The 12,098-nt window shown below is 42.2% G+C and overlaps 2 protein-coding genes across 3 annotated transcripts in view; one reads left to right on the forward strand and one right to left on the reverse strand.

Annotated features, from left to right (window-relative positions):
- The window catches only part of TMEM117 (transmembrane protein 117), a 649,075-nt gene that overhangs the window by 490,822 nt on the left and 146,155 nt on the right, over positions 1-12,098 (forward strand). The window lies entirely within an intron of this gene.
- NELL2 (neural EGFL like 2) overlaps positions 1-12,098 on the reverse strand; it is a 648,388-nt gene that overhangs the window by 9,320 nt on the left and 626,970 nt on the right. For both annotated transcript variants that reach the window (XM_033959423.1, XM_033959422.1), the window contains 3 exons: positions 8,231-8,424; positions 5,549-5,725; positions 732-956 (listed from right to left, as the gene is read on the reverse strand). In XM_033959423.1, the coding sequence (XP_033815314.1) occupies positions 732-956; positions 5,549-5,725; positions 8,231-8,424 (596 nt within the window). The remainder of the gene's footprint in view (positions 1-731; positions 957-5,548; positions 5,726-8,230; positions 8,425-12,098) is intronic.

Below are 12,098 nucleotides of genomic sequence, written 5' to 3' on the forward strand. Positions count from 1 at the left end.
TATCTTGATATAGTATTACAGAAGTTAAGGTTACTATAACAAAGATTCAATCATTTTCACACTGGGCCTGATTCTATAAACAGAGCCTAACCACGCCTAACTTCTAGGTGATGGATGGTGTCAATCAATCTCACGCCTCTGTTTATAGAATCGCACCTTTAGGCACCTAAACAGATTTAGGCATTGCTAGGCATTCTAGAGGCAGGTGCCGGTATATTAGGCCAAAACCTGGCCTAATTTACTGGCTCCTACTCAGACACCTAGCGATGCCTAAATCTACCACGTCTATTCTCCACCCCTAACCATGCCTACTTTTCAGTAGGCATCGGAGGGTACCTCGACTTAGATGTTGCTAGGTGCTGCACGGATATCCTCGTGCAACCTAAATCAATTTAGAAAATTGCTTTTTAATGGGTGTTTAATGACATGGTCAGTTTCCTTGCCATTTAACCCATTAAAAACAAGCTGCATGTGAATTTTAGTTAGGTGTGGCTAGGCATCTGCAATTAGGGTATCTAGCAGTCCCTAATGTAGGTGCCATTTATAGAATTTCCCCCACTATGACTTAATCAAACTGCAAACTAGAATTGGGCCCAGTTGCTACTTTTTGTGGGGTAAGCAGTAAAAGGTATGAGCCAAAACTTCAGTTCAGATCCTTAAAATGATACTGATTTAGGTCTTCCTTTCACACTGATAAATTTAGCATATTTCACTCAGTCATTGCTCTTTACCTTGCACTGACACAGAGTGCACTCAGTTCCATGCTTTATCCAAGAAGAACCTGTGAAGCGAACCACATTCATTTCATCTAGACAAGTCTTAGTAATATCATTGTGTATGGTGTCTGCTTGGCAAGGATCAGTGATACATTGTGGGCAGCACTCGGTCTCTGGGTGCACACGGAATTCACAGTCATTCTCTGGGCAAGGCAAAGGCCAACAGTCGACTTCCCCCTGCTGCAAAATAAATAGATAACAAATAAAACCACAAAAAAAGCAACAATATTATGTGGTTCTTGGGCTTTGGACAAAGATGCCTTTTTATTGATGTTCTGTAGATCATAAAAGCTCATAATTTAGGGCCCCTTTTATCAAGTTGCACTAGAGGGGTGTGTGTGTATGTTAGTATTTAACATTGTCATACTTCTTGCTCTGGTGTAGCTATATATGGTCCATGATCTCCACTCCATGGTGGAGTGTTTATTACAGAACTGGAGGTGTAGTTTTTATATTGAGATTCTGTTAAATCCAGATTCAGCTCCCATATAGAATTGGTTCATGATATTATGGATTAGAATCATAGCTTTAAAGGTATTTAAAGGCATAGGAGAGTGACTGTGATGTGCATACATATGTAACACAAGATTTAAAAATTGTCTTTTTATACAATATTGATATATGATATAATATTCTTCTTATCTTACACTTAATTGTCATATTCAAAGTGATTTGAAACTGAGGTGAATATCAGCACTAATTGCCCCTGCACTGTCCAGATCCTGCCAGGGTAATCCATAGACTATGGCAGTGTATCGCAAACTGTGTGCCCCGGCAGATTTCAGGTGTGTCGCCGAGGAGGAGAGGCACCAGCGAGAGGCACGTCCTGTAGTCCGTCATCCGGCACCAATGCTCCTTCTCCTCACATCTCCTTCTGCAGCATTCCCCCCCTCCCACCGGCGGTAATAGGAGGGACAGCAGCTGAAGGACATCGCACCGGGTGCCCTCCAGCCACAGCCCTGAGATTGGTGTGCCACAGCTTTAAAAGTTTGCAACATATTTGGCTAGGGTGACCAACTCTTCCTTATTTCCAGGGAACTCCTTTATGAGAGAGCTAATGAGCTAATTTTTTGGAATCCGATCAGCTTAGTTCTGCAGCATCAGTGGACAAATACAGGTTAGGACAAAGAAACATGCAGATTTGTAAATTTATATTCTATTATATATTGGGACCTATATATTATATAGAATGTTTTTATTGTTTAATATTATCCATTCCATGAACATTTGCTGGAGTGATATCACACTGCTATAAATTTGTCATGACTAAATCTCCCTAAAATTCATGGCCAACAGTTGGTCACCCTACCATAGGCAGAGCTTGGGCAGAGATAACCAGTTAGTGGCAATATTCATAACGCTATTCAGTTAAGCAACTGGCTACAGTTAAGACAGCAAAAAGGTTGTCCTAACTTTAGCTGCAGTGCCAACTGGGTCGGCTTGTGACTGGTTAACTTCCAGATAGTGATGTAAGGGTTTCTGGGCCTCCCTGGTCTTGATCCTCCCGTTTTCCCTTCCCCAAAGGCAAATCGAGTCCCAATGAGGTCTTACGACCTGGAGTGACCCCTACCTATTGTGACTCCAGCCTCAAAATGGCTGTTTTAACCTTTAATATGAGCCAAAATGACACTGAGAATAATTTTTTTCTTTTATTCTTATATAATTATATAAACAGGGACAAGCTTTAGATTATGGAGTTTCACCCATTCAGGGTTTTCTCAAAGAGAAAGACAATTCTTTTCTCTAAATCCGCCAGGAGTAGGTTTACAGCCCAGATAAGCGTAGCTAGAAAGGCTTTTCCCTGATGCAGCAGGGATGTAATTTGATCCCGCGAACTCGCAGGCCTTGAGCATACGCAGATGCTCAAGGCCCAGCAGAAGAGGAGGACAATCTTCGGGCACCAGCACCAAGCACAGGACATGCCGGTGCCGGTGCCCAGATGACTGTAAGAAGCGGCGGGGGGGGGGGGGGTGCCCAATCGCGGCAGGGGGGTGCCCAATCACAACGGGGGGGGGGGGGGCGGATCGCAGAGGGAGGGGGCCAGATTGCAGGGGGGGGCCTTCGGGGGGAGTAATGCTGGTTCTCGGGGGGGGGGAAACGTATCAAAGCGAGTTTCCATTATTTCCTTTGGGGAAACTCGCTTTGAAAACCGAGCATTTTGGATTACGAGCATGCTCCTGGAACGGATTATGCTCGTAATCCAAGGTACCACTGTATAAGCTATGAAAATGGAGAAAAAGTAACCAAGAACACACAAGAGCAGCATGGAAAAAAACTAAACCAACAATACAAACTAAAACTAAAAGAAAAAAGAAAGACATACTACACAAACCAAATAGGCATAGAAGCCCAAGACACAAAAAACTATATCAACTACTAAAAGAACTCACAGACACCAAATCCTACCTAGCCAAAAATGACAACCCTCTCCCTTCAGCCACTCTTTTAGCTGAATACTTTAAAATCAAAATTACAACTACCAGGACAAACTTTGCAGGAACCCCAACCCACCTAGAAGAGATCACAATGCCCCCCCCCTCCGAAAAAGAATCAGCTGCAGCAGATAGAACCTGGTCTCACTTCTCCACAATACAATGGTCCGACCTCAACAAACTATATAAAAAATACAGCCATGCAGCTTGCGACCTCCATATGACCATACCTATTAAAAACCTCCAGCCTAAAATTCCGCACTCTCCTCATGCAATGGATACAAACTATGCTCACAGATGGCCTTTTCCCACAAGACCTCTCCGAAATCATTGTCACCCTGATCTTATAAGACCCAAAAGGAGCAACAGATCAACCATCCAATTATAGACCCATAGCCTCAATTCCACTATATGTTAAGCTAATGGAAGGCCTCATAGCTAAACTCCTCACCAACTACCTAGAAAACCACATGTTCCACCCTACACAGTCTGGATTCAGAACCAACTTCAGCACTGAGACATTATTAGGGATTCTGGACATAGGTAGACAACACCTCAGCACAGGCAAAAAAAATGCTGATTATACAACTAGATCTCACCGCAGCATTTGACCTGGTAGACCACGACATCCTGCTATAAATACTAGATACAATAGGAATCACAGGCAAAGTACACACATGGTTTCAAGGATTCCTACAATCCAGGACCTACAGAGTAAAGACAAACAATGAAAAATCAGAACCATGGTCCAACCCCTGTGGCATACCCCAAGGATCGCCATTATCCCCAACCCTCTTCAATCTCTACATTGCATCCCTTGGTGCCTGCCTAGACAAAATAGGCTTAACCTCCTATAGCTATGCAGATGACATCACCATTCTCCTACCCTTTGATCAGCCAGCACCCACCATGACAGACACACTACATAGAACTCTAGAAACAGTGGCAACATGGATGAAAAACCACAAATTAAAACTGAACTCAGACAAAACAAAATTCATACATCTCGAAAAAAAATAAAACCCAACCATAACAAACCTAGTAATAAACTCAATCACATACCCCATTCAACCCACTCTAAAACTTCTGGGAATGACGTTAGACAGATGCTGCACCATGCAACCACAAATCAACAAAACAATACAGAAATCATTCACAGTCATGAGAAACCTAAGGCAAGTTTGAAAATTCTTCGACAGAAAACAATTCCAGCTCATGGTCCAATCCATAGTCCTAGGTCTCCTTGACTACACTTCCCCCTCTGTATTCGTGGGGGTTAGGGGCAGAGCCGGCCCACAAATATTAAAAATCCGTGAATAATATTTGGGCCGGTTCTGCCCCTAACCCCCGCTTCCCCTGAATATTTTAAGCCCTGAAAGCCCCCCCTTAAGCCTTACCTGGTGGTCTAGCGGGTTTTCAGGCAGGAGCGATCTTCCCACGCTCCTGCCCCGTGCAGATCGCTCACAGGAAATGGCTGCCTTGGGCTCCCGTAGTCTCTCGAGCCATTTCCTGTGAGCGATCTGCACGGGGCAGGAGCGTGGGAAGATCACTCCTGCCTGAAAACCCGCTAGACCACCAGGTAAAGCTTAAGGGGGGCTTTCAGGGCTTAAAATAGCCGTGGACAGGGAGGGACTGAGAAATAGAGTAGAATGGTCTGAGAGAAAAAAAAAAAGTATTGTGTGTACAGGTTAGGTAGGAAATACGGACTACTTAGGACTGACTGGGATTGAGAGGGAAAGAATATGGGCTGTATAGATGGGCCAGGGTAGACTGGAAGGCATAGCCTGAGTGTAGTGTAGATGGGCTTGGAGTAGGAAGTGAAACTGAGGTGATGAGTTGGGGTTGGGGAGGAAGAGAAACTGGTGGGACTTACAGGGCTGCCCCTAGCTTTCTTTTACCCACAAGTCCTCCCTGGGTGCGAACCATCTACTATGTTCTTCATTTAAAGTTAGCCTGACTAGTTGTCCACCATGCTTTAATTTCCTTTACCTGAACTTGGTAATTTGTACCGCCTTCAGCATCACCAGTCATTTTGAAAAAATGTCTCCTATGTCTACAGATGCCATGGGACTACAGGCTTCCATATCTCTGCCTTGACTGACAGATTGTATGACCCTGGTAGGTCCTGAGGAGAACTAGCACTTACCCTCACAACTAAATTGAACTCAAATTTTAAAAAGTTGGTGGGGGATGTAATTCTGAATATCTTCACCAGGTTCAGGAAAATGTGGCTGCACCTTTATCTTAAAACTTTTATAGAATAAAAACAGCACTATGTTAGAGATTTTATTTTATTTCATTGTTTGGGAAATGTGTTTAATATATAGAAAAAAAACTTACCAAGCATCGGCACTGCTGACAGTTTTGTACCCAAGTATCTCCACTGTTGTATGTGACCTCCCCATTTTGATGTATACATTGACTAGTAAGCCTTGGATCACATTCGGGACAGCAAAAGAGGTCTACAGTTGGGTTTTCACAGTCACATACCATCCGTCGACACATCACATATCCATTCTGGAAAGACAAAGAAGGAGGAGGTTCATAGGCAGAGCACACTTGCTGCAGTTGTGGAGTTTCTCTCACTGTTATAGCATAGCTGAACCTGAGAGTAAAGATGCATTTGCTTAATAGTGAAAGAGATGTCACTGCAATGTAAAGTCTTGGGATAAAGGAATTTCTACTGAGTTATCCCACAAATGCTTCAAAGTCCAACTTGATAAGTAGCACAGTATTACGAAATATAGCTTATAGTTTGTTTATTTGTAACCCGCTTTATACGAAGTGGATCACAACAAATACTTACATAATAATAAAAATATCAATACATACATTACAAACTGAACACAGACAATAGAAAAACACATCAGCGACCAGAGCTCACATTTACCACAAAGGGCTCAATTCCCATACTTCATCTTACAAAATAAATACTACTTCAATAATTTCTTAAAATTACACAGATTTTCCTGCTGACATATGTACATCGGAATCTCATTCCATGCTTGAGGGCCTATAAGGAAAACATACTTGTCCTGGACACTTTCAGCCTCAATTGCTTGACAGGGGGAATATACAGGTCAGTGCGATCCACAGAACGCAACTTTTGGAGCAGAACATATGGCAGAATACTATCCACTAGGCACTTTGGTGCTAGTCTATATACACAGCGATAAACTGTCAACAGTACGTATCCGGTACTCTAATTTCAGCCAATACAATTTTATATAGTATTCTGAAGAGTGTTCGGACAACTAAATTTTGTGCAACCTGCAAAACACACAGCATTGAGGCTGCTATGTCCACAAGGACTAGATTACAGTAATTAAAACCTGATAAAACAACTGTCTGCAAAACGATCTTAAAAGTACTGCCTGACAAATACGGTCTAAGATTGCTCAACAGACGTAGTTTAAAAAATATTTTCTGGATCATTACTTGGACATGGCTTCTAAATGGCAAGCAGGAATCTACAAGGACACCCAAATGCTTAGAGGGGCATAATCTCCTGCCTTGATGGCGATCCCCCCCTCCCCCGAACCACGGCATTTCAGGGGGAGGATCGCGGCAGGGGAGATGAGGCATTTCTCCTGCTGCAGTCGTTGCGGTGGGGGGTGGGCAGGTTGCTGGGGCCGCTACGGCAGCCGCGATCAGCTCAGCGGCCCCTTTTTGGCACTTATACCGTTTTGACTTGGTCTAAGTCAAAATGTATAAGTGCCAACTAGGCAACCTGTTCAAACTTTTGGTTAAACTGCTGTACGACTAAGTTTAGGTTGGCCCGCCTCCCGCCCTTTCCTCTCCTCTAAAAACGCCTCTTTTCGCTCTATGCGTTTAGAGGCAGGGGAAAGGCCTAAGCTGGTTTTAGATACGTCTATAACCAACTTTGATTATCAGTACTTGGATGATCTGGCATTTTGATTGTCCAAGTACCGATTTAGGCCACTATTTAGACTTTTTTTAAAAATTATTATTATGAGCCCTTTAACCTCAGTAGAGATCATTATTGATATACCTAAAAGCAGGGGTCCCCAAAGTCCCATGAATATGCATGAGATCTATGTGCATGCACTGCTTTCAATGCATATTCATTGGGGAAATCCTGAAAACCCGACTGGATTCAGCCCTCAAGGAGGGACTTTGGGGACCCCTGCCTAAAAGTGCCAGAGGTAGCAGGCTTACCTTAGTGCTGCTGCCGGGTGCCTGAAGAGTCAATTACAGCATTTGGGCCAGGGGAGGAGGCAGGTGGGGGAGTCAGGAGAGCCGGCTAAACCCAGGCAGACTCCCCCATTTAAAAAAACAACAACATCCAGGCACACAGACAGTCCTCGAAAAACAGGACATGTCCGGGTTTTCCTAGATGTCTAATTAACCCTAAACTGCTCTGTTCATCCCCTAGACTGGCTCTTTTGAACATCTGGAAGGTGGCCAGGCATTCCTACAATCATGCTGCTCTCTTTACTGCCAACTCTCCTCCATCGCTGGTGATGGAGCTCAGGTTCTTCCGCCACCCTACCACTCTTCTTTGACCTAACTCCAGTGCCATCTTACTTCTTTTTCCCCCTTTCCAACTCTAGTATGAAACGGTTTCTTTGTACAATGTGCAAACAGATGCATATAGATGGACGATGCAGTAGGCACTCATACTTTTGTGTGAATCACTTAAAATACCCAACATCCTCCCAGCACACCATGCTTGTTGCGATGTGGTTTTGAATATTTTATGTATTTTGCAGTTTGACCACTTTTGTGAGTCCCAAGGATCTTTTTAAAATCCTGCTTATTTGCACTTAATAGAATTATCACGTTGCTAACATTTGAGTGTTCATACCTCATGAGTTTCATAGAACAATAGGGGGGAACAATACTGCAATTATATTGAGAACGGAAAACCGCTTAACTTTCAGTGTTGAGAAACCATTTTTATATATAAGTATTTAGTATCTTCAGTTTAACTCAACAAGCCTTTGATCAACCATCCTTTAATCGGAACCATGCAGGAAAAAAAATAATACCTGTACCTACCTGGCATGAGCAGACAGAGCATCTATCATTTTCCAATACCCAAATCTGCCCATTGTGCTTGACTTTATCTTCATGGATACAATCTCCTGTGCAGTTTTTCCCATGTGGACACCGGCAGTCATAACCACCATCCAAGTTGAAGCAAACAGTGTCATTGGCGCAGCTGTGCCTTCCAGTCCCACATTCATCAATGTCTGTGAACAACATAGCATAAAATGCTTTCAGGCTACAATGGCCATACTGCAATCACTGTAGATGACTTTTGGTCATAGAGCCTTCAGTTATACACTAATTTTTGTATCCTTTCAACATAAGGAGCACTAGACTCTGAAGGGGGCTGAATATCTTTAGAAGCCTATACCAATTCTTTGGTTTATTCTTCCAAAGATAGCAAACCGTCTACTACCTTGGTATACCCTCATGCATACATATTCATATAACGTTCTTAAGGATCTTCAGCGGCACCACTTAGGGCTCAATTCAATCTCATTGCCCTAAGCTTTACGTGTCAAATCTTCATCGGGTCCTATCTTAGCTTAATTGTATCATTTTTGTATGTCATTTTTTACTTTTGTTAAAGTTTTTGTATTGATTTAATTAATTCTATTTTTCAAAAAGCGATACTTAGCTCTTTAACTTGTGGTCTCTGGCCTAGGGATTGTCATACCGACATGTTTCGCTATATATAAGCTTTATCAAGGAACTTCCCCTAGAGAACAACAAAAGTATATATTAAATGGTATACGTTATTATAGCCCTCTAAGTGCCCCAAGTATATATAAAAGAGACACGAAAACAGCAATTCGTTTTTTACCAGATATTCAATCGCCAGCAACCCGACCACTCTACCTATAGAGATGGCGGCGGCGTTCTTGACAGCAGTAATACAGAATTTACTATTCCAGTAAAAGTGTTACTATCCCTTTAAAACCGGCAGGCCGGCTCGTGACGCTGTTGCCACATAATCACGGGTGTACAGTGGACTCGGGCTCGGCATTATTTAACTGCTGTCAAGAACGCCGCCGCCATCTCTATAGGTAGAGTGGTCGGGTTGCTGGCGATTGAATATCTGGTAAAAAACGAACTGCTGTTTTCGTGTCTCTTTTATATATACTTGGGGCACTTAGAGGGCTATAATAACGTATACCATTTAATATATACTTTTGTTGTTCTCTAGGGGAAGTTCCTTGATAAAGCTAATATATAGCGAAACATGTCGGTATGACAATCCCTGGGCCAGAGACCACAAGTTAAAGAGCTAAGTATCGCTTTTTGAAAAATAGAATTAATTAAATCAATACAAAAACTTTAACAAAAGTAAAAAATGACATACAAAAATGATACAATTAAGCTAAGATAGGACCCGATGAAGATTTGACACATAAAGCTTAGGGCAATGAGATTGAATTGAGCCCTAAGTGGTGCCGCTGAGGATCCTTAAGAACGTTATATGAATATGTATGCATGAGGGTATACCAAGGTAGTAGACGGTTTGCTATCTTTGGAAGAATAAACCATTGATTTGAGTCCCTTGTGAAAAGTGTGTGTTGTGCTATTGCAAAGATTTTATACCAATTCTTTGGCATATTTTTAATCTGCAATTGGGGGCAATACATTTTTTGTGCTATTTTTGGGTAAAGTAGGAAAAGAAAATAACTTGTTCATAATTTAAGATTTCTAAAACCATGTTATAAAATCTGGGGCAGGACCCGAGGGTATTGCAGTGACATGCATTTTGATTGTTGTGTTTAATTTGGCTGATTGTTTGTTTTGATATGTTTAATATGCATGTTGCTTGTGAACCACCTAGGTATTTAGAAATATAGAAACAGGATGACAGATAAAGGCTGAATGGCCCATCCAGTTTGCCCATCTGCAGTAACCATTATCTCGTCCTCTCTAACAGATCCCACGTGCCCATCCCACACTTTCTTGAATTCAGACACAGTCTCTGTCTCAATCACCTCTTCTGGGAGACTGTTCCACGCATTTACTACCCTTTCTGTAAAAAGGCATTTCCTTAGATTATTTCTGAGCCTATCACCTCTTAACTTCATCCCTTGCCCTTTTACTCTGGAGTTTCCTTTCAACTGTGTATTTATGCCACATATAGATATTTAAATGTTTTTATTATATCTCCCCTCTCCTGCCTTCCCCCAAATTATATGTCCATCCAAAATCCATTGATCATCTCTTCCCTGCCACAAATTAAACTTGATTGCTCTGGGGCTGAGATCAAGATGGCGTCGGGAGCGGACGCCTGAGCGAGCTCTCCGCTCGTTCGTATCTGAATCTGAGTTGTTGTCTCTTCTCTGGCGGTGATATGGGGAAGAGAAAAGGAGTTTCCCGCGTTGTCCCTCCGGCGGCTGAACCCCTTCAACGGTTGATTCAGACTTCGATAACGAGCGCTTTTGCTCGCATGGGTGAGGCGACCCCAGCTACTTCGGGAGGCAACCCGGATTTTTCGGCGGACCTCAGCGCAGAGAGTCGGACTACTCTAAGTCCGGACCAGAGGCTGGTTCCTCCCCAACCCGGAAGTGCACAAGTGCAGGGACTGCCTGGAAACCGACAGCCCCGAGAGGGAGAGAGTGATTCCAGCATTGGAGGGACATCCCTATCAAGCCTTTCACTGGAAGGAGGAGACGGAAACCACCAAGAATCCCCCTGCATTTTAGAAGAAGAGGTGAGAGGTGCCTCGGGAGGGAATACTATCTGTTTTGGGGAGATGAAGAAACCAGATAAGATAGACATGGAGGCGCTATGGCAGGCCATATCAGTCATGGATTCCAATCTCAAATTGACTTTATCTACAATTAAGACAGATTATGGAACTGTTTTCTCCAAGGTGGAACAACAAGGGGTGCTTCTCACTAATGTTACTGAAAGGTTGGAGAAACAGGAAAACAATTTGAGTGAAGTAAAAAAGATTCAAGTAGAATTGGTTAAGGAAAGATCTTATGTTTCCCGCAAGATGGAAAATTTCGAAAACCAACTGAGGAAAAATAATTTAAGATTTTTGAATTTTCCTAAATGTCCTATTATTTCACCAGTTGAGATGGCTAGGAAATATTTCCGAGAGACTTTAGCCATCCCATCAGAAAATTTACCTCCAATTGTTAGAGCTTACTATTTGAATTTAAGGACAACACAAGGGGAATCCACACCTACAGAAACCCCAGTGGATAAAGCTGAGGGCTTAAATTTGTCTTCATTTCTGGAAAATTCCCTTGAGGTTGTCACTCAAAGAACTACCATGTTGTTGACTTTAGCCTTGGAGAGTGACAGGGAATTTATTCTTCGTATGTATTTCCGACATATAAATGATAAGTTTTTGGGTTCTAATGTATGAGTTTTTCCAGATTTAGCTCAGAGGACCCAGAGACGTAGGAAGGAGTTCTTGTCCTTGAGGTCAAGGACCCTGGCTCTGGGGGCTACTTTTCTTGTTAAATTTCCTGCAAAGTGTTATGTATCTCTACAAGATAAAAATTTTCTTTTTTTTGAGCCCAAACAACTTTTGGAATTTATTGAATCAAAGGAGAAAATGGTAACCATGCCTAGTAATGTATGACCTGCCAGCTGGCTGTAATTGGGGAAGCTAATGCCGTGACCTTGATTAGTTGATTTGTGATTATATTTAGATATTTCTTTTCTTGACCTTTTAATTGTGGTTTCAAATTGTGGACTAAATAAGATATTATATTTTCTTTATAAATTTAGTTGAATACTATTATTGGATCTTTTGCATTGTATAAAGTAATGCTTGTATTAAAATGGAAAATCTCATAAATAAATAATAAAAAAAAAAACTTGATTGCTCTGTGCAAAATGCCTATCCCATGCTTCCTTGAATTCAGACGTGGTCTCTGTC

This window comes from Geotrypetes seraphini, chromosome 9, assembly GCF_902459505.1.
Source record: "Geotrypetes seraphini chromosome 9, aGeoSer1.1, whole genome shotgun sequence".
Taxonomy (NCBI): Eukaryota; Metazoa; Chordata; class Amphibia; order Gymnophiona; family Dermophiidae; genus Geotrypetes; species Geotrypetes seraphini.